At 45.3% G+C, this 23727-nt stretch overlaps 1 protein-coding gene across 1 annotated transcript in view; it reads left to right on the forward strand.

Moving 5' to 3' along the window:
• The window catches only part of TTC7B (tetratricopeptide repeat domain 7B), a 236156-nt gene that overhangs the window by 144978 nt on the left and 67451 nt on the right, over positions 1 to 23727 (forward strand). The window contains exons 16-17 of the mRNA XM_012660002.1: positions 14489 to 14605; positions 21571 to 21668. Coding sequence (XP_012515456.1) covers positions 14489 to 14605; positions 21571 to 21668 — 215 coding nt within the window. The remainder of the gene's footprint in view (positions 1 to 14488; positions 14606 to 21570; positions 21669 to 23727) is intronic.

Consider the following 23727-nt stretch of genomic DNA (forward strand, 5'->3'; position numbering starts at 1 on the left):
TTTTTTCTTTGCCAATATGGAGAAGAAACATTCTGTTTTGGTTGTTCTTGTTTAGTGGTTACCCAAGAAATTTTAGGAAGGGTCCGTTGCTGGCAAACTTTCTCAGTTTGTGTCTAAAAATATATTTGGCTTTACTCTCAAAAGACATTTTCAAACTGGATATTCATTGCTAGGCTCAAACATTTTCTCACAGCACAAGTGATCTTGCTCCATTTGTAGTTTTTGGGAAGTCAACTGTTTGTTTAACTGTAGTTTATTTTAATGTCATCTGTCTTTTCTCTTTGGCTGCTTTTAATGCCATCGTTGCTGCTATTTTGCGTTTCACTATGATACATCTAAGGGTGGATCCTGCTGGAGAGTCACAGGGCTTTTTAAAACTGTGGATTGGTACTATTTATATTGTTCATTATTTCTAGAAAATTCTTAGTCATTATTTCTTCAAACATTACTTCTCTTCTTACAGATAGCATATAATTAGATCTTTTTTTTAGTATAATTTCTACCTTCTTAAGTGCTTGGTCCATTCACATTTAATATAATTAGTTTTATGTTTGAATTTACATTTGCCATTTCTCTATGTGTCTTATCTTTTTTTTTTGGTTCTGTTGAAAATTTGTTTTTTTAAGCCCTTTAACTATTAAATATCTAAACGCAAGGGTGAGTAGGTAATATTAGCTGATTATGTATTAATTGTTTCAAACATTACATTTTTCCCAAAATAAAATATAACAGTGTATACATTTTTATATTGAATGGTGTTCATGAATTCTGATTCACTATCTACTATACTTGGTATAAGAGCTCTGATCTTTCTTCTTTTGAAACATAGCTTTGTATAATAGAAATTTCCCTTAATTTATATATTTTACTTAGTGATTTTCCTTGTTGGCCCAAAAAGATAGAAGTAGGTGCTGGGTGATGTTTGGAATATATAATTGTCTCTCCTAAAGACAGTAAGGCACTCTTATCGGGCCAGGGCTTTGATCAGACCCTCAGACTTTGTGTTTCAGCCATTTGAAATTCATTTTTAGAAAAAATAGTGAGATGAGAACTGACAGTTTGTTATTTTTTGTCTATAGAAAATATACCAGATAGTATCATACTTATGGTGGCATTTGAGAACTTTAATGTTACTAAAATGTTGTATAATATTCTGATTTGACAAGCCTTACAATGGCTATTAAGGAGAGCTACTGCCTGGGTTTAAGTTTCTTGCCATGAGACAAATTGTGGTTATGCAACTCTTCAGCAGATTTTTAATTTATTTGAATTTTTATGTTTTCTTCTTTAAATAGAATATATACTTACCCCTATTCATGTACTCTCAGAGAGGTCATCAAATCAATAGTACACTTAAGAAACCACCAGATATTACCACAAGGCACAAGAAGGTGATTTTTAAAACCTATCAAGGATATAAATACAAATTTTGGATCATTACAGTATATGGACAACACTTTTAAGTATTTTCCCTGATCCATAACTAGGAGACATCAGGAGATACTGAGACACATCCTCAGTCCCCTGATTGGAGGGAGGCCCACAGCTCTTTTAGAACACTACCCTTAAACCTATGGTCTTCTACTCTTGTACACATGAAAGCAGATTTCGTCAGACGATCACATTTCTTGTTACACCAGCAGAGACTAACTGTAGGGAAAGAAGTGAACATATACAACATTGATTCCTTTAATCAGTCATTCATTTAGCAATAATAACCACTAATGTTTATATACTGCTCTGTGATAGGCACCTGTATTAGCACTTTACATATTTTTAACTAATTTAATTCTCATGAGAACCATCTAAGGAAGGTAGTATTATTATCTTCATTTTATAGGTAAGGAAACTGAGAGGTTAAGTAATTTGTCCAAGATTATACACCTAGAAAGTAGCAGAGCCATGATTTGAGCCCAGGCAATCGGGCCTTGACATCCGTGCTCTTAACCACTAACTACCTTTGAAGCGTTGAGTTCCTACCACATGCCCGGTGCTATGCCAGATGTTGGCGATAATGCCATGAACAAGAGAAAGTTTCTGCTCTCCTAGAGCTTACAATCCACATGAGTAGGATTTTTATACTATCTCCCCTGTTAATCTTATCAATAAACTGGAAAACATGGTTAAGATCATTCTCTACTTGAGTAGAGTATGTATCTGATTTTTTAAAAAAGTCATTACTTGGCAAGTGAGACTGTATTTCTTTTTCACTCTGTCTCACTCACACACACACACTCTCAGAAAACTCAGTTTTAATTGAAATATCATACTGAATAATGTTTTAATTTAGTGATTACTGAGAGACCAGGTGTTGCGGGCTATTTTTATGCCTGAGCTGAGTGACGAAGTAATGAACATGAATTAGCATTTGATAAAAAGTGGGGCTACAAGGAAAGAGGCCATTCATCCATCGATACCTGAAAGCTATCTGGAGGGGATGAATGCAGAGTAACCAACCCAGGGATGCCAGTTGGGGAGGGGGTCTTTGGACAAAGAAAGTTGGTGGCAGCCTGCAAGACAACATGGATCAAAGTGGAATGGGATTTGATGGTACAGTAGCAGATTTAAAATCAACTTTCCAAAACAAAACAAAAAAAAAACTCCAAACCCTATAAGAAAATGGACGGAGGAGTTAAGTAGACATTTTTACAAAGAAGGTGTAGCCAATGAGCACATGAAAAGAGTCTTAACATTTCTAATCGTTAGGGAAATGCAAATCAAAACCACAATAAGATACCACTTCATATCCATTAGGATGGCCATTATCAAAAAAAACCCAGAAAGTCACAAGTGTTGACAAGGATGTAGAGAAATTTGAACCCCTGTACACTGCTGGTGAGAATATAAAATGATCTAGACTCTATGGAAAACAGTATGGTGGTTACTCAAAAAATTAAAAATTTTTGAAAACTACCATGTGATCCAGTAGTCCTACTTCTGGGTATATTGAAAGCAGGGAGTCGAACACATTATATATCCATGTTCACAGCAGTATAATTCACAATAGCCAAAAGGTGGGAACAACCAAAGTGCCCATTGATGAATGAATGGATGAACAAAGTATGGTATATCCATACCTTAAAAAGAAAGGAAATTCTGATATATACAGCAACATAGATGAAGATCCAGGACATTATGCTAAGTGAAATAAGCTACTCACAAAAGGACAAATACTGAGTGATCACGCTTATGTGAGGTACCTACAGTAGGCAGACCCATGGAGACAGAAAGTAGGATGGTGGTTGCTGGGGCTGAGAGGAAGGAGAACGGGAAATTATTGTTTAATGGGCACAGAGTTTCAGTTTTGCGTGACGAATGGAGTTTTGGAGATGGATGGTGGTGATGGTTGCACAACAGTGTGAATGTATTAATACTTAATGCCACTGAACTGTGCACTTAAAAATGACTACAATGGTAAATTTGTTATGTGTATCTTACCACATTTAAAAAGATATAAGACAACTTTCTGACCTCTCTCTGTTGCTGTGTGTGGTGGTGGGAGAGTTTCCAGCTCGGAAGGTTGGGATTAGATGACCGGGGACCCTTCTGCCCTTGAGGTTCTCTGGCTCTGGATCGTTCAGCCCACGTTCTCCTGGGATGGACTTGCTGAGCCAAGGAAGCAGCCTCCAGCACGCCACTCCCATTTATATCATCTTTCTATGAGGTTTTGGGCCTGCGGTGTTGCCTTTAGCAAATGTAGATGCTGGTCAAGACAGACAGAATCCCCAAAATACAATGAAAAATGACTCAGAAACTGAAAACTGGGTTTGCAAGGCAAAGATAGAAGAATGGGAAAGGGGGAAATTGTGGAGGAATGTATTTGAAGGCAAATTTGTCCTCCTTTCTCCGGGGTTAGAAACAGCTCTGTGCGGAGACCAGGAGTGGTGCTGGCTCAGACCCTTCGCCCCATTTTCACATGACCAGTGCTAGACATGCCTGTGGCTGTCGTCTCCAGTGTAAGGTCCTCGTGGAGTATCCTGCTTCCTTTCCAGAGAGGTTCTCCTTTGTTAGTTTTTTCTGAGTGTGCCGGAGAGCAACCTTCAGGGCAGGCCAGCCTCCATGTCAGCCGAGAAGAGAGCTATCCGCCCTGGGATCAGAGGCCACGCAGCCACAAGAGGCCAGGCTGGGGCAGGAGGGGACCATGGCAAGGCCCACACCAAAGCCACCCCTCCTTAGTCATGCCATCCAGAAGCTTTATTTTATTTTATTTTATTTTATTTTACATTTCAGGATATTACGAGGGTACAAACATTTTGGTTACATTTTATGACTTTGCCTCACCCAAGCGAGGATTAGAGGCTTGCCCTTTCCTACCTACAATGTTCACCGCATCCATTAGTTATTTATTTTAGTGCTTTTCTTTCCAAGATCTCTAAGTTCTCCTTGATATCTCATTCAACCGTTCAGAGTACGGAGTGTCATCTTCAGACTTCGTGCAGGTGTTTCCTGGAAACCACTGGGTCCCACTGGCCATTATCAAAATGTGCCTAGCCACACTTGGCCTCCTGCAAACATTAATACATCTGTGTGCTGCGAATGACCCTGCAAAGTGGCCTGGTAGCCTTAGTCCACAACTAAGCTTGCATCTGCCTGTGTTTCTTCTGTTGTCCACTTTGATTTTTACCCTTGAGTCCCACTATCTGATAACATGATGATGGTCTACTTGCTGCAAATGGGTCGTATAAAGCACCTGCTGGTTGCCCAGCCACCTGTGAAGAAAACATCCAACAATTCAAGCACAGTTGAATTCCAGCTCGTTTGTAATGGTCTTTTGCATTTTAAAGTAAGGAAAGTTTACTGTTAAAAAAAGAAAGAAGGAAAAAGAAACTTGAGAGCAAGGAAGAGACATAATTTATCCCAAAAATATTCCTGTGGGAATCCTGAGCTGAAAATAATCAGTGAGGATCGATAAGCCACCTTCAGGTGAGCAGAGTCACTGTTCTCTGAGCATCTCCCCCAGTTCATGGTTAGAAAGCCCCTGCTTTCTGCCAGGCATTGTGCCAGGCTCAGGAGGGCCAAGGCCGAAGACAGCATGGTCCCCACCGGCCCACAGCACACGGGAAGATGTGGAGGCACAATCACACTGGAGTGTGCTAAGCCTCAGAAGAACCAAAGATGCCACCACCCTCGTCCTCAGGGAGCAGGGCTCCCTGTTTAAAGCTCCAGCCCAGGCGCGGACAAAAGTCCTGCCTTTGGTCTCCTTTGGCACAGCTGAAACGAGGCGTGCAAAACAAAGCAGAGCCCTTCGTGAGAACACACGCGAAGTAGAGACAGAGAATGCAGGGAATGTGAAACAGGCCAGGACTCACAGGAGCGGAATTGTGCTGGGAGGACTCCTGGTCCCGTTCGGCATCAGATCCCAGAGGGATGCGTCATCCACCTCTGGTCCCAAAGAGCAGCTTCAGCTTCCCAGCACGCTGCCGGGCCCATTCTTTCCTAGCTGCCTCCTGACTGAGCAGGGGGCACCGTTTCTATACCAGAGAACTTCACGGATTGAGTCCATATCACATCCTGGGCCAGGTCCTGCCTCTTCTAGGTCTAGGTGGTAGGATTCCCATTCTTTTGACATTTACCGTTGTACACCGAAATGGGCTCAAATGACTCATTTCTGCACTTATGCTCCCCTCTTCAGACTGGGGTATGTGGGAATATTAGAGCCTTGGGGGCGGAATCAGAAACAAACATAGGGCCAGGTGCCTGACTCATGCCTGTAATCAATCCTAGCACTCTGGGAGGCCAAGGCGGGACGATTGCCTGAGGCCAGGAGTTCAAGACTAGCCTGAGCAAGGATGAGACCTCATCTCTGCAAAAAAAAATAAAAACATTAGCCAGGTGTGGTGGCACATATCTGTAGTCCCAGCTACTCAGGAGGCTGAGGCAGGAGGATCACTTGAGCCCAAGAGTTTGAGGTTGCAGTGAGCTATGATGAGGCCACTGCACTCTAGCCAGGGCAACAGAGTAAAACTCCCCACCACTACCACTAAAATAAGAAAGGAAGAAAGGAAAGGAAGGAAGACAGGGAAATTCTCCAGAGAGGGCCCTTCAGGAAGGGCCATGCAGCAGGAGAGGCCCGGGGCTGGCTTCTGGTTCACTCCTTCTCCATTTTAGAAATTACCAAAAAGCTTATGGTTCAGAGAGAATAGGTTCTTTCTTTTAGGAGCCAGCGTCGTCTGGTAGGAAGACTTGCTTTCAAATGTGTTCTGTTCCCACATTTCCTCACCAGATGGCTATTTGGCACTTACTGTACCACAGGCACTTGTGCATCAACTGGTTGACCAAACCTGAGGGCAGGTTCTGTGCTGCCTCCCTTCTCTGCACCCCAGCCCGGCCCGGCGCAGCAGCCCTCAGGAAGTAGCCTGACTGTGTGCGCTCTGTCGCTTTGTGGATGACACTGTGTGCAACAGCTCCCTTCACTAACTGTCACACTCGGGGTTTGGAGAGGTCTTTGAATCACGGGCAGCGTGGTTCCGGAGGTGTTTTCAATTTAGCCTGGTCGGGTCATTTCCTCTTTAGGTGCTGGCTCCTGACAGTCATCGGGGTTGAGATTAATAGCTGAAGTGGGAACAAAAAATGAGCCAAACTGGGGTTTCTTGAGGTGACTTATTCCAGCTAACTATGTCAGTTGTTTGTTCATTCTAAAAATACTGCTAGAAGGATGGGGGAGTATTCCAGATTGTTGACACTTTGACTGAAATGAGAAGCAAAATGTAACTGATACGGGATCTCACAGGAGTTCCTGCCTGTCAGAGAGAGGAGGCAGGATTAGGACACCAAGAGGCACAGCCAAGTCACAGGAGACAGCCGCAGATCCGTCCCCGGCACCGTCACTCACGCACAGCCTCCCAGTCGAGGATGGCTCTGAAGAACGAGGCATCTCCTCCTAACACCTTGACCCCGAGAATCTTTGTTTTGCCAAATTAGCAAGGTCTGGATCTTCCCAGGACAGCAGCTCTGGGAGTGTGGGCTGGGACGACGCAGGCCCTCAATCACGCTGACCAGGGAGACCAGAGTGGCAGAGAGGCTGGACGAGGGCCCCACACGTGCCACATCTCCTTCTCTAGCAACCATGGTAGTTAAAAGTGGTCAAGTTTCTAGAACTTCCTTGGTGGTTAAATAACTCCCAGACAGAAGTTTCCCAATGAGCCACCAGGGCCAGTTACTCACCAGGGCTTTATTCTCAGAGAAGATGCATTTATGAGGAGAGCTGTGCTCTTCATACCCCCCTTTGGTGGCTGTGTTGGCAGACTGACCGGGGGTTGGCAGGTGGTCTGGGTTTTGTAATGGAAACCGCGTACTCAGATTTGATCCATGAAAAGCTTATTGATAGAGGTTTCCAGCTGGCGGCCTGTAAGCTGACATCCACTAACAGAGTTCTGTTAGGCCAGTGCACATTTCAAAAATGTTTGAATTTGATCATCTTTTGGGTAGGCCGGCACAGTTCCAAACATTCGTTGATGTCTTGAACCCAGCTCATGTTTACTTGTATGTTTTGGAAGACATTTATGAGTTTTCAGTTCCTGAGGAGGACGCAGGATGGTAGAGGGGTGATTACTCAGTGCTCTGCAGACGCAAGGAGGGACCGTCTTTCTGGGTGACAGTGTGAATAGTACCCCTTTGGTTGGTACACTGTGACCACCGTGGCTCCCTCCCTGGAGATACACGGAGGACCTGGACAGGGTTAGAGCACAGCCTTCCAAAAGCGATCAGGGAGTCCCTCAGAAGGAAGGGAAGCATTCTGTTCAAGACACAGGCAGGAGTGTCCCTCATTTGTGGGCCTAATGTGATGATTGTTCAGAATTCCCACTGATTTAAGAACAAAATGTATCCTGCATGTTCCCAAAATTCTTCTTGGAATGAAATAAACACAGAATTTCCTAAGTGCAGGGGCTATGGAAGTCTTTCCATTTAAAATCAGACCATGAAAGGTTAGGATGGAGAGTTATGAACCAGAGTGGTGCTTCTTGAACTTAAATTTGCACGTGAATCACCTGGGAGTCTGATTACATGCAGATTCCGCCTCCCCGGGTCTAGGGTGAAAGCAGAATATGGAGATTCTGTGTTTCACAAGCTCCCAGGGGATTCTGAGGCTGCCCGCTACGGACCACACTCTGAGCAGCAAGCGTTATAGGGCCTCTCAAGGCCTTTTCCAGCTTTGGGTTAACTGGGAAAAATCTATATTTTTTTCTAATTAACCAATGAATAGCATGTCAATACAACAATTAGGTAAGCCAGATGACCCATGAAATTGTATATTTCCTGTGTAACAGTTGAATAATTAGATCATTCATTCAGGTGACATTTATTGAATATTTGCAATTAGTGAGGCCCCAAGCAGTATTTGATATCTAGTGGGAACCGTGACATGAACTGGTTCTACACCTTCTCATCCCTTCCAGCTGTTGTCAGAGGGGCCCCAACGCAATTTGAGGTCTCTCAGGCCCAGGACCTGCACAGCTGTAAACCCAGCATCATTGGCTCACCTGGTAGGGGTCAGGTCCCATTGAGCTGTGTCAGGCCAGGCAGCTCACAGGCCAGCCCAGTATTGATTTTCAGTGACAGTGACACAGCCCAGGACCAGAGGCTGTTTTTTCGCAGAAATACATCATCATCTTCTGAGACCGGGCTGTTTTGAAAACCCAGCCAGGAGAGCAGTGGCTCCAAGACATGGTGGGCCATCCGACATGTTGGTGACAGTGAATTGAGATCGATTCCTTCAAGCCACACTGGATCCTGAAAGAAGCCCCTCGTTCCCCTCCAAGGGGTGGGCCAGGTGTATTTGGTGACATGCCTCTCTTTGAGCAGTGCTGGGCTGCACGTGGCCTGCTTCTCTTTTTCGTTCAGACACTCTGTTCCCAGCTGACTGTTCTGGCTTCACGTTCCCATCCCTCTTCTAGTCACCACATGCTTTTGGCACATCTCTTCTGACTTCTCTGGTCTCATCTGCCAGCTGCCAAACCGTCTTCTCAAGTTAACGTTTCATTCCAACATACTTGCCCCCTGCCCACCTCTGCTTGATCTGTCATCTCTCTTACCTGGTGACAGACGCTTACTTTGCTTCTGGTATTTGACAGCCAGCCCCACTCCGGCTCCCATCTGGGCAGACTCCCTGGTGGCAGCGAGAGCTGGGGAAGGTATTCAGGGCCCCCATGGCCATTGACCCACTTGAGCAGATCCCACGTGCTTTTCTGCTCAGCTGTTTTGCGTCCCTGCCTACAATTAGTAGATAAACAAAGAGCAGGTCCCTGGCATGCAGAGCCCAGGAGCTCACAGAGGCAGATCAGCACAGTATACCAAATGTTCAAAGTTCCCTTGGTTTTACTTGTAAATCAGTTGCCATGAATGCAGCATTCACAGATCGTCTAATTAGTGAGGGTTTTGTGTGTCGATATGCGTGTTTCTTCCTTGGTGCACTTAACAAGTGCATTTTTTTATTATACCATAATTGCCAAATAACATGGGAGGGAATTGTGACTTTAATATTTCTCTAAAATTTTCTAATTTATTTTCATTGAGAGTTCTTCATCAGAAAATTTTGTGAGGCACATTGAAGTTTGGAATTTAGATATATTCATCCTTTTAGCTTTATCTTGGGCCTCAGCCTGAGTCTGGAGTCCAGGACTCATTCGGGTGGGGCCCAGGATAAAGCTAAACTAGGGAGAAGTACTAGAGGTGAAGGTCCAGTGATTGGGGCCGTTCCCAGGGAGTCTTTAAAAATTCCAAAAATATGGTAAAATAATATTTCTATTAGTTTTAATGAAAAGTAAAACTTTGATTAACTGGGTCCTTCAAATAAACTAGAATTTTATATGCACCAGACTTTTGGGTGAAAGGCAAATCACAGAACACACACACACACAAATATGATCATCCTTTTAGAATTAAGTATGATACATTTCAGGAGCTATACCCCAGGAGCCCAAGCGCCTGCTCTCCTACAGCCCTTTTCAAGTTTCAGGGCTGTAGTCTGGCCATGAACTAGAACCCCTGCCTCATATCGGTGGTCAGGTCTCTTCTTCCTACTGGCCCATAGTTCTTTAAGGTTAAGGGACTATATTTCATTCCACTGTGTATTCCACACAGCCTCTGACACAGACCTCTGCACATTTCAAATACTTAAATATTTGGCAATGGATTAGAAAATGCTATGCATCTTCATTAGTGTCAGTGGTATAGTTAGATTTTAAATCATGCTTTCTTGTTCAGTGCTTTGGTGTCAGATGGATTTGGGTTTAAATTTCTGTTCTACCAATCACTAGTGGTATGAACTTGGCAAATTACTTAACTCTCAAGCTAATTTGCAGGGTTGTCGTAAGAATCTGTGATTAAATATTTAAAGTGTCTAGGAGCTGCTGTTATTGCCATTATTATTTTGTCTTAAAAACAGAAGTTTCCTGGCTTATAGTTTATTATTCCACAGTTGTGAGCTTTTGTGTTTTTTGTAATCGCATTTCCATTTAGAGGGTTGAGCTCCCATTATTTAAGTCTGGCTTCAGTGAGGGGTTGCTGTTTGACCCACATCTTGAATGATGAGTAGGTCCTTAAAAGGCAGAAATGGATGGAAAAGGCATTCCCAACAGAGGGAACAGCATGTGCAAAGACCCAGAGGCATGAGGAAGAGTGACATATGAGGGCAGTTGACCGTGGTTCAAGGTGGGTGTACATGATGGGCTCTGGACAAACCCTTCTGTGGCTGAACGTGTGAGCAGGAACCAGATCTGAAGGCACAGTATGAGATGCAAGATCTGGGTTCTCAGTAATGGAGTCAGTTCTTATTTTCTTCATTAACTTTTTAACGCGTCTCTGAATAAAAGTTTTGTTTTTTTGAGACAGTGTCTCTCTCTGTCATCCCAGCTAGAGTGCAGTGGCGTCATCATAGCTCACTACATCCTCAAACTCCTAGACTCAAATGATCCTCCTGCCTCAGCCTCCTGAGTAGCTGGGACTATAGGTACATGCCACCGTTTCCAGCTAATTTTTCTGTTCATTGTAGATACAGGGTCTCACTCTTGCTCAGGCTGGTCTCAAACTCCTGGCCTTAAAATGGTCCTCCTGCCTCAGCCTCCCAGAGTGCTAGGATTATAGGCGTGAACTACCGCGCCCAGCCCAAAATATTTCTTTTTTAAATATTAGGTTCATGAACTTTGAGCGAGGTGTAGGGGATGGAAACAGACCATTTGCCCAACATGTAATGTCTTACTATCCTTGGAGAGACATCTTACTTAATTCACATTTGGCCTTGGGGATGTGGCTGGTGCACGGTCTCACCTGGCCTCTCCTCTGCACTCCTCGTCAGGTTGACAGTTAGACGTATTGAAACGTATTAAATGCTGGTTTCTCCCAAGTTTTTTTGTAACTTCTTTTTTGCCTCAGGGTTTCCTCAGCAGATTGAATGTATAATATCTTTGGACATCAGCCGCAGCAAATTAATGCTAATCACTGTTTGTGTGCTCTTCCTTGCTGTGCTAATGCGACATACACCCAGCCAGATGTTTTTGAACAGTGTTGAAATGTGTGAGCAGGGTTCAGCAAATACGACGACAAGTGTCACTTGTTCTGTTTTCAGTATTGTTTTCCGCCTCATAGACAAGCTGAGATCTTGGGCAATGCGGGGAAGGCACCTTCTGTTTCTGCTTTTACGTGTGCATTCCAGAGCATGTCAGCATCAGGTGGGACAGGAGTTTCTGCCCATTGTACTGGCTGTACCTGCGCCGGGGCTGCCAGGCTGTGCCTTCTCCCTGCTGTGTCCTCAGCTCCTTTTCTGTGCCAGGCTCTCTCATGCTGTTCCTCTTGCTTCCCTTCAAAGTGCCTTTTCCGTCATTTTCCATCATGTGTGCTCAGCCGTTCCACCATTGTTCTTCCTGTCTGGTTCTCTTAAATCCAGCCCACACCTTTTCAACTCCGTGTCCTGAGTCAAGTGTTTGAAAGCTGTTATTTTATGTTAATTAGAAGTTCTTTTTCCAGCCAAGAAGCCTTGCACAGAACTGTTCCCCCAAGCCAAGGCTTAGAGACGCACTCTGGCACTCTCTCCTCTGGGTGCAGTTAAAGGAACCGTGGCTAATTGCTGTTAGCGCCACCCCACTGCCTGCTGTGCAGGGAAACCATCCCACCACCTCCATGGCCCTTCCTGGGGCGGGCAGGCTCTGAGGGGAGTTCTCGGTGTGCCCCCTAGAGAGCTTTAGTGCACACAGCAGCTGCATGGCACCCGAGACTCCCCACGATTCTAGGGTCTCCCCCAGCCAAGATTGCCTGGCAACCACCCCTCATCCAGGAGAGTTTCTGGGCCTCCAAATAGGTCTCCACCAGGTGCTGACAGGTGACCATTTGTAACACATCACCTGGTTGACCCAAGTTGGGTGGGAGATGCTGGTGGAAAACTACTCCCACCACATTCTGGACTCGGGACGACTTCAGCAGGAGTCAGCTTCTGGTTTCTTTAAAAACCCCCTGAGACACCCTGAGTGGCGTCATCCCGTGTAGGCAGACCTGGTCAGGCTGCAAGGGAATTTCCACATCTTGAGATGTTTTTGAGCAGAAGCCAAGCCCTCTGGTCACATCTGGTCTCACCCTTTATGCCCACCTCCTTGTAGTTCAGGGACTGCATCCCTCCCATTACCTGGCCTATCGCCCCATCATCCCAGCCTTCTACAAGCCCAGGCTGGGGGAGGCTGCAGCCTGACTCCAGGGGGGACACCAGCACCCCCTTGGTCTTCCTTTGTTCCATTTGGAGGGAGTGCTTGGTGCTAACCCATTCTTGAGCTTGAGCAGCGACAGGTTAGGACCACTCTTGTTCCATCTCTCACAGAGGAAGAAGAGACTTTGCTCCTCTGGGGTACCTTCGAGTGAGGACATTACATCATGCATGGTTGAGGAATTCTCCTGTGTGTCTAACTTAAATCACTGGAAACACATTTCTTTATCTTCATGGTTTATAGAAGGAGTAGTCAGTAAGCAAATGCTGATTAAGGCCCAGTGAGCTCAGAGCACAATTCTAGGCACTGTGGAGGTGAGGCCAGAGTGAGAGAGAGAGAGGTCAGGGTTCTTATACTCAAGAAGAAAATCACATCCAGAAAACAACCAAAGGGCCCTCTTACAAAGCCTCAGTTTCCTTACTATTGAAGAGTAATGGACACTACCTGCCAACACGGCTTATCACAGAGACGACACGAGAGTGTGTAAAGTGCCAAACACGGGCTTGGCACATGGGAGACCCTTAGTAAACAGGAGCTCCTTCCTCTCGTTTCCTTCTTTTTATTATTATTAACAATAAACACCAGCTAGTGCGGTGTATGTTGTGTAGAGAAGATAAAGGTATAAAAGTGGTACCGATGGAAGACTTATTTGATGAGATGGGGTCGTACCTGGATTTGGGAAGAATTAAAGAGATGTGGACTAGCAGAGATTACGGTTGAGGACAGGGCATATATAGTCACAGAGCTGTGAAAGAAACATAGCATGTGGCCAGTGAGTCATATCGAGAGGAGTAAGAAGTCCAGTGGGATGCCTGGCACAGGATGGAATGGTGACATAGGAGTGGCCAGTCGGTGGAGCGCCTCAAAGGACCACACACGGAATTGTGACTTATTATTACAGACAGTGAAGAACCATTTTAGTTTCTTGAGCTGGGAATGAAAATGATTTTTGGAGGTCTTTATAATAAGGTTTCTGGGGGCTGGGCAAGTCAGAGGACAGCAAGACCATCAGGAAGGAATTGGGGCTTATGCAGGGACTTTCACTAGGGCAGTGGTGACAAGACCAGGCACCAAGAAAGCTGATGCCTGCAGAGAGACATGAGTAGAATTGGGGAATGGCACAACCCTGGTGGGGGGGCAAGAAAGGTAGAAGGTTCTAAGCTTGGCACTCTGGGTGGAGGGTGAAACAGCTGGTGGTAACGGATCTAGGGGAGAGACACCTTGGCGATTGTGGGGTGAGCTGTGAAGCCCTGGCCTCTAAACAGCAGAGCTGGGGAAGATCTAGGAGCGGAGGTCCTGAGCCGGAGGCCCCTTTCCTTATGGGCCTCTAGTTTAGGCTTTTTGAAACTTACAAGATGATGACTATCATTGTGGAGGGTTCTCTGTAGATATTTATATCAACTGAGTCATATCTCCTGTGTAATTTTGTAAATAAAGATTCACTTTTAGTCAGTTTTTGAGGTTTCACAAATAAATTGGTTTAGTTCTAAAAAGCATGCTTTTAATAAAATCCCTGTGTTCTGAATAAAACTGGCCACTCTCATGCTTTTAACCTGACCACAGATAGTCATGTTGTACTTGCATTTGCCGCAGTGGTGAGACTTATGCAAAGCCACATATTGAGCTAGGAGTTTTGCAGTCCTTGGCCCTGCTGCCATTGCTTCCCTTGGACCACGCATGTGGACATCCCCTTTCTAAAATGTATAGTCGCTTCCAGGTCTGAGCCACCACTTTGTCTTGTTGGGATGGGGACCCTGGCTTGAGCTGTGTTGTTTCCTCCCTTTGTCTCCCCACCGTAGACTGCTGTTTTCCAAAGTGAAGTTGGAGTCACTCTGCCGGGGCCCAGACGAGGCGCTCCTCACTTGTAAGCACATGCTGCAAATATGGAAATCCTGCTACAACCTGACCAATCCCAGGTAAGAGGCCAGCAGTGCCTGTTTTGTGTGGTTTTTGCGTGAGTCTTTGCCTGTCGGTGCCATCTCTGATTGGCATTTAGCAGGCATTAACTCTGTCACCCCTGTGTACCTCCAGGTCCCCACAAGTAGCAGACCATAGTGGTGGAGCTTCACACTCCATTTTTAAGGGGCTTTCCTTCGAGCAGCTGATGGAGCCTCCAAATCATGGGTTTCTTTTGCTGTTGTTGCCACGGTGACCCACTAGGCTCAATTCACAATTGATCTTTATCTGATTTCTCTCTACTCGCCATTTTCTGAACTCCTTTGACAAGTCTTAACATCTTTCTGGTAATTTATGTGCAGACTAGTCAATTTTGTATTCCAGATGGGGTTCTTGCAGTAATATCTAAAAGACCCACATAGACAACAGGCCACATCCTACTAAGGAAAGGAGAATCACAGTTGGCATAATAAAGTATAATTTTCCAGAAGTTAAAATCATGACTCATACAAATATAAAATAAACACATGTCAAAGATATTATTTACCTCATTAACTAATGAAGGAACCAGTAAAATGTTAAGACCAGTTGAAAGAAGAATTTGAAAAACAGATATGTATAAGCAGGAATGCTGAAATGAATTTGCAAATAGCTGAAAAAGGAACATCCTATGAGGCAATGAAATGTATTGTTTGGGGTTATCTTTTCTACAGGGTGGAAATCAATTATATCTCTACTAGACATAATTCATTTGCTTTGCTATCAGTTTCCTACAGGTTAACTTCTGCCCCTGCAGAGCTGTAAATTAGCCTGCTGCTCAGTAGGAAGCCAGTCAAGGTGCCCGTCCCTGTAGAGTCAGATCTTCTGGGAAAGTCAACCCCCAGCATTCCACTGACACACCCAATAACCTATTTGCCTGTTTCCAAGTCTTGCACAATTTTTCCTGTTTAGATTACTAAGCGAAGTCGGTAATTTAATGAAAAGAGATCTAACGATTCACGTGAATTCACACAACTGCTCATACACTCAGAGTATCTTTCAAGTCCGTAGCAAGGTGTACAGGCAGCCCATGTTATGCTCTTAAGAGTCAGGAGCCTAAAATTGTGTAACTCAATCATAAACGAGTACTAAGTGTGAGGCAGGTACAGGGCTGGTGGCCGTGGTCTGCAGAAACCAGCAGGGAGGGAAGGTGGGACGGGCATTGTGGAGGCAGCAGGACAGAAATGGGGTTCCATGTGAGATTTTGTTTTGCAAAAGTTTCTGTAGTTAATAAAAAGTGTTCGAAGGCAGGTGGTCCCTGTTAAGGGGATGGGCCTCCTGTGAACTGACAGGCAGACCTGTGACCCCAGGCCCTGTGGGGAGTGCAGCTAGAAGCAGGAGAGGTCACCTGGAAAGCCGCCTGCTGTCCCACCCGTCCCCTGCCCCGCCCTGAAGGCAGCCATAGGCCCCCTGAGTGGCAAGATGTAAGGAGAGGCCCCTTCCTAACCACTGCCTATGGCATGGCGCTGTGCTGCCGAGAGCGCCCGCCTTTCTCTTGATGAAAGGCAATCATGAAACCAGCCTCTTCCCTTTTGTGGTTATGTTCTGAAAATAAAGATCATTCTAACTTTTTAAAAAATTCTACTTTTCTAAATTTGTAAGCAAAAGTAGAAAATGTCCATATTTATATCCCCCAAAAGCCCCGACTCCTGGCCTATGAGAAGCTTGGGGATTTGAGGGAGACTTTTCCCCACGACCCGGCGAGCAGGAGGTGCTGCCCGAGCGGCTGCTCCAGTACCGGAGCACACTCCTGTGCCTCTACCCCCTTTAGAAACGAAAGGATAAATCCATCAGCCTGCATGTTGCCAATTTTCTCTCAGCTCTCCACACCTCTCCCACCTCCCCACATTTCCTCCCACTTAGCAACCAAGAATATTGAATGTGAGGGGAAAAAAATAGCAGAATTGGAAAGCTTTTTAAAAATACTTAACCAAATGCCTGGGCTGTGTCCATACTTCCTCCGTTTCCTGAAGGATCTTTCAGGGCTGAGCAGGGAGGAACCCTGGCTCCAGGCAGAGTCTGGGTCGGGGTGGGGGTGGGGATGGGTGGACAAGGCCCCATGGGTCGCTGAAAACTGCTCCCTCCACTACCCCTGAAACCTTGAGAGAGGGGTGGTGAATTGAGCAGCCCCTCATTAAGGAGTTTCCTGTTGGGCTTTTTTTTAACTTTATTTTCTCTGGGATATAAATAAATGTTTCTCCTGCAGCCCTTACCATTGTGCAAATTTAGACATCCTCCCCAGTCTGCTCGGGTAAGAAGTGACCCTGGCAACAGAATCATGCACAAAGAAGGAAGGGCTGTGTCTTGCCGAGGGACAGCTCATCTCACAACTCTCTAGATCGGAGCCACTGTGGCTCCAGCAGCCTGGAGTCTGCGATCAGGGCATAGGAGGTTTTAGAAGAGGGTAGAGTCATATGAACAAGTGCATGGGAAGCATCCTTTCCTAAAAATAATGTAAAATAAAAACTGAGCAAAGAGCATTTTGGCAGGAAGCAGTTGGTTTCTACCTGTGGTAGGGCTGTGCTGACTTCCTGGCTCAGGGCACCCTTATTTGTGAGCAAGCTCAGTGTGGTGGGCCCTCGCTCCACCTGCCAGTTCCCCAGTCTTCCCCACCCCCTTCCAGACCCACCCGGAGGAAGGCAGAGGAAGACGTGGGCAGTAACAGGGAGTGAGTGGCCAAACTGAGAATAGACCCTAGCTTCATGTTCCCAGCGACTCATTCCCTCTTTTTTATTTTTGCTTAAAGGAAAAATCACACCATGAGCTAGTCACTCTACTGAGCATTAGAAAACTTGCAAATAGTGTTCCACCTGCAGGTGGAGAATGCATCTCTCGCTGTGAGCGGAGTGGTGGGTGGCGTTCTCTCCAGTGCACATTTGGCGACGTCTTCGTCATTTTAGAAGCCTGGATTATATTTCTCTCAGTCTGCAGTTTTGCTGCATGTAGGTTAGAAATCTGTCTCATGTTTTATCTTCTCTGTCTTCATGAAGTATAAAGCTCCCTCAGTTCTTGTGCATATTGACTTGGCCACTGACAACAGTGTGAATTCTGACCCAAATCTTACCAGAAGGTCCCAGCAGGCTCCCTGAGCTGAATCTCACAGCATTTCAGCCAGGGATGGTGGTGACCACATTTATTGAAACTCCTCTGTGCCAGCACTGTACGAGGTTAGGCCACGATGTGTTATCTTTAATCCCTGCCTACCCTTGCAAGATAGCTACTATTACTTCCATTTTATAGAAAATAAAATTGAAACTAAAGGAGGCTAAATAACTTGCCTAAGTTTTCCAATTAAATAGGTAGCAGAGCTGTGATTCAAACCCAGGTCTGTCTAACATCAAAGCTCTCTCCATGACAGCATGCTGCCTCTCTTGAGTTGACAAACAGTTTCCTTTCTTTTTCTTTTTTTTATTGTTAACCACTTCTTTCCCTCCTCCTATCACTGCCACTTGAGCCATCTCCATCGTGTAGCCCTGAGTTGACATCTCCAAGTGATTTGAAGAAGTCCTGTTTCCATAATTACCAACATATAGTATTTAAAGTTAACACACACACACACACACACACACACACACACACACACACAATTTTCTTTGCTCTAACCTCAGTGGGAAGTTGGGGATCCCATTTCATACTAACAGTTGCCAGCATTTTGGTGGAGCTTTTCTTTTTAGAGAATGCTCTTATTTCATCTTCAAGCAGCTCCATAAAATGGGCAAAGGCTGTGTGATATCATACTCATTTTACTGATGAGAATTGAGGCTCAGGAATATTGGGAATTTGCTTTGATTCTTACAATCCAGGCCTAAGAGGCCTGGAGAAAACCAGGACTTCCTCTCCCACCTGCCCCTTCTCTGGTTTCCTATCCAAGCCCTACTCTTGGATCCAATATTTATTGTGTGCCAGGCATTATTCCAGGAGCTGGGAAAAGAACTTCAGGGTTCTGACTTCTAGTCCACACCACAACCACCTCTTGTGTTTAACTCTGTGTAGCTGTGGAAGATAGAGGATTTCCCAGAGAAGCTTCCAATTTCCAGTATAACTTTAACTGTCAGTATAGTTTACTCTGAATTTTCAGTCCTAATGGGGAACAGAAATTCCCTGGGTGTGTGTATCTACCCATGTGGACATCTCCAGCTTATATACTATGGATTTTGGGTTCCTTCCAATTTCCTCTCCCTCTGCTAACACCACTGACCAGGAATGGTTTTCTCTCCCTTCCTGCCATCCTCCTTTGGAGGTGCCCCTGGCAGCCCATGGGCCAGGCAGAGAGGACGGGAGGCTGTGAGAAGGGAATGGTGGTCCATAGGACATGCTCAAGCAGACAGTGTCCCAGAGGGAGAGAGGAAGGTGGCTTTCCAGCTTGCGTGAGATAGACTGACCAGAGCGAGAAGTTAAGGAGAGTCAAGTTTGGTCAAAGCCTCCCCTTGCCCCTTCTCCTACATTCTCTGGGTCATAGCAAAGGCAAATCTCAATTGGTTAAGACTCTGCACTACGTAAATGAAGAACTAGAAATTGCTTAAAGCATCCAGTGAAATCTCAGTCAGTCATTGAATACCTAATTATTTTTATATAGAAAATATTCAGTATGGAAACAAAAGCTTCTCCATTTTGAATGGTCATTGTTGCTTATACACTATTTTCAAAAGGAACTATGGAAGACAAACTAAGGAATGTAACTGAGTGTAGGTTCTCAGCTGGTGGAGGGGAAATGGATGCCTTGCTGTTATCTGTGGTGAGGTTCACAAATTAAGATTATATTTTTAGTTGGGGTTTCTAACATTTAGAGTAGGAGATCCTTAACTCAGCTTCCCTCTGCCTCCCACAGTTGCACCAGAAGTCTAGGGATGAACTGTCTTCAGGAACTGGCTGGCCATATTAACCCCAGATGCATGTTTGTAGGTATATGCATTTATAGACACCTGGCATGTGCTTAGAAGTGATCGCTCTTCAGAATGCTCCGTCCACAAGGCCTCATTTCATCTACACAATTCTATATAGGAAGACCACCCTTGTCTTCCTCTGGCCGGGAACTCCCCGAGGCACAGGAAAAGAGGCCTTGCCCAAAGTGACCTACTCATTAGTGACAGATGTAGGATGAGAACCGAGACCCCCCCAGCTGGGTTCCAGGGCCCCAGTTTCTGGGTCCTTCCCAAAGCATTACACATGGCAGCCAACCTGTGCTCTGCAATTGGCCAGATGGGAAGCCTAGAGGATAATGGCTGAAACAAACCTCAGATTTGGTCCATAAAAACCCAGTCATATCCTTCCTTTGCAATGCCAGCACCTCATCATGCATCCTGGAACCCCCAAGGTGATAAAAAATATGTCATCAGCTCACCACATTTGAGACAAAGTCTTCTGAAAAACTTGTAAGTGGAGAGCCATTGCAGTGTTCAGATAATTAACCCCTTTTAATATTTAGGTTAAAAATACTACGGGTACAGACCAACGCTAGAAGTATTCAGTCAGTATCATGATTAATGAAAAGTTGCATGTACTTTTATGTTGTATTCTGCTCAGGGACATTTATTGTTTCTGAGTCATGGAAATAATCAAAAGAACAGTTTCCAAAAAACATGTATAGGATGATGTAATAAGTATAGGCTGACAAATAGTCTGTCTTGAAGGAAATTTCCTTCTGTTTCCTGCGGATTTCTTTAACTACATCACTGGATGTGGAAATTGCAGCCTGTAAATGGTATTAAGTTTCATACCAAATCTTGTTTGTACTGCTTTTAGCAACAGCTGCATAGAGGAAGGAAATTGTGTCCCTTTATTGTAGAATTTGAACTTCTTAACAACAACAACAAAATCACTCTTAGAGGCCCCAGATTGGGGGAAAAAAAAAAATAGATTCAAAGAAAAGCATTGAAGTTTCATTCAAATGTCAGGACACAGATAGGATTCTTTGTGGAGGTGCTTTGATAGGATGTCATGACAGAGGGGAAAAAGCAATAGTGTTTACTTACAAGCATCTTAGAATTTAAAGAAAAACCAAAAACCTATAAGATCCCTTAACTGTGTCATTCCCGGTTAAGCCTGCTGTGCTCCCCCACGTGACACTGCCAAACGAATGGTGCCAGCCTGATTTGTAGGCGTGAGCTGGAGAGGGGGGTTTGGTAAAGAGACTGGCAGTGCAGGAAGCTGATAGGAGTAGCGGGCTGGAGCCGGCCACCCAGACCCTGCTGTGTTCTCTCCCAGTCCCTTCCCGTCCCCGTCAGCCTGCAGCTCCAGCTCTGCTGGGATCACCTCACACCTCCTTATTCCCATCTATTAAAGAAGAATGTTAACCATGCAGTTTAGCCCAAAGGCTTGTTCTAGGGACCCAAATGAGGCCATAACTGCGATTGCCCTCAGAAAAATGGGCCAGGAGTCCTTCATTCTGGCAGCTGTATCTTAGAACCATCTGTGGAGGTTGGAAAAGTGTTGCCTGCCTCAGGAGTTCTGATTTATTTGGTCTGGAATGGGCCCTAGGTGTCAGTGTTTTTTAGAATGCCCTGGGTGATTTTCTTGTGCAAGGAGGGTTTGGAAGCGCTGGTGTGGAACGTTCACAGAGACAAGTCTTTAGGGATTGTGTGTTCACGGACTCGACTTCTAAGACTTCACAGCTCAGGATGCCAATCAGTTTCCCCCTGTAAGGCATATGGAGAACCTGGTTTGAAATTTCCATTTTTGTATCTTATGATGACACAAAAGAGGCTAAAATTAGCAAGGCTCTGTGGTTGCGGTTTAGGCTGTGTCTGTGATGCTGCATGCTGCAAGGAATCGCAGCCCAGGCTGAGCCGGGAAGCAGGGGGCCTCCTGCATGTGTGCAAAGACGCTGAAGAACGTCAAAAACACACAAAAGGTGTTCGTTGCGTTTCAGGATTCTCTATCGGATGATTCTGTCTCCTTCCCTCTTCCCACCTTTCAAATGACTGACATTTGTAGCTGTGTTTTGCAGTGATTCTGGACGTGGGAGCAGCCTCTTAGATAGAACCATTGCTGACAGACGACAGCTTAATACAATTACTTTGCCAGACTTCAGCGATCCTGAGACAGGTGAGAATAAAAAGCCAGAGGGGACGAAATGGTGTCACAAGATTATGGGGCCTGGCCCTGAGTGATGTGGGATGAGACTGGGGGGCTGGGGTTGGAAAAATTCCTCACACAAATAGGTTCAACCCTCAACTGAGGTACATTTTCTCTAGTATCTTTTTCAAGTGTTCACAGTGGTGGCAGTAATGTCATTGCCCAGCACAATGCTTTGAAATCTATTTTTCCCCTTGCTCTTAGAGCTTAAAATGTGAAACTGAAATTAGGTGGTTTCCATCCCCATCAGTTTTCCCTTCTGCTTCCTTGTTTCTCCTCCTCTCTCTGGCTTTCAGACCTTGCTGAAATCAAGGTTTTGATTTCTAAGCAGTTGCACGTATAAACACACGTACACCCAGCAAAAAGACCCTGTAGGGTGGCAGGTGGGTTATGAGTTTCTAATTCCACTGCCCCATGTGGAAGCCTGTAGCACTTACTGCCTCTGAGCAAAAATGTCGTTTGTGTGTTCCCACGTTTGCCTGAGCACAGGGAGTGCACCTCTGTAATCCCCACAACTCCAAACAGTAAGTCCAGCAGTAATGCAGGTCGAGTTTCCCTTATCCAAAATGCTTGGGACCAGAAGTGTTTTGGATTTCAGATTATTTCAGATTTTGAAATATTCGCGTATACGTAATGAGATACCTTGGGCATGGGACTCAAGTCTAAACAAGAAATTCATTTGTTTCGTACACATAGCCTGAAGGTAATTTTATACAACATTTTTGTTGTTGTTGTTTGTTTGGTTTTTTTTGATACAGAGTCTCGCTTTGCTGCCCGGGCTAGAGTGAGTGCCGTGGCGTCAGCCTAGCTCACAGCAACCTCAAACTCCTAGGCTCAAGCGATCCTTCTGCCTCAGCCTCCCAAGTAGCTGGGACTACGGGCACGCGCCACCATGCCCGGCTAATTTTTTATATATATATATACACACATATATATATATATATATATTTTTTTTTTTAGTTGTCCAGCTAATTTCTTTATATTTTTTAGTAGAGACTAAAGGGGTCTCACTCTTGCTCAGGCTGGTCTCGAACTCCTGAGCTCTGATGATCCGCCCGCCTCAGCCTCCCAGAGTGCTAGGATTACAGGCGTGAGCCACTGCGCCCCGCCTATTTTATACAATGTTTTGAATAATTTTGTGCATGCAACAAAGTTTTGGCTGCATTTTGACCATGACCTTTTCCATGAGGTCAGATGTGGAATTTTCCACTGGTGGCGTCATGTCAGGGCTTAAAAACATTTGGATTTTGGAGCATTTCGAATTTTAGATTTTCAAATTAGGGAGGCTTAACCCATACTGACTCACTGTTCAGTGGCAATCTGGGGACTCCACAGACCCACAGAACATAATGAAATTCACTCTGCTTTGAGCCTCAAAGGTAGTTCTAGAGCATCGAGCCTGCTTCTGTTGCTTCTCCCCCGCCTGCAGGGGACCCATGTAAGGCTTAATCTCTCCCTGGGTATGCCTGGTCTTTTATGGGCTGGCTTCATGAAAGGAGCCACAGGGTCTTTTCCTGTCCTTGTGTCACATCCCAGCTCCTGACAGAACTTCCAAAGCAAGCCAGAGAGCAGCCGTGAGTCATGCCGGTGCTCATCCCCTGGAAAACCTATCCCCAGGTGGGATGGGAGGGGTAGGCCCTCTGGGAGCCAGGTGTGTGCTCTGCCCAAGCCCGCCCTCACAGCTGCCTGCAAGACTGTATTTCTGCACTAGGCTCCTTATACTAAATTTAAAGTTAGCTTGAGAAGTCTGATCCAAGGGCTCTGGGGCTCCCAGGTCAAAGGACTGTTGGGCATTGGAAGCGGCACGAATTGTAAGTTAGTGCGGTTTAACCTGGCTTGCAGCCACTGCTCAAAATGCAAACTGACTGAGCCATAGAAAAACTCACCCCCTGAAGTGGCCTGACCCCCCTGGATTGGTCGTCAGTCACTGGTGGGCTTACAGTGCAAACTAGGCAGGGACCCTGGCTGGAATAGCACAGCAGAGTTCTGCCTCTTGGGTCCAGTCCTGCTGGAGGGACCTGTCTAACCC

Source organism: Propithecus coquereli, unplaced genomic scaffold (genome assembly GCF_000956105.1).
Source record: "Propithecus coquereli isolate 6110/MARCELLA unplaced genomic scaffold, Pcoq_1.0 Scaffold646, whole genome shotgun sequence".
In the NCBI taxonomy this organism is placed as follows: Eukaryota; Metazoa; Chordata; class Mammalia; order Primates; family Indriidae; genus Propithecus; species Propithecus coquereli.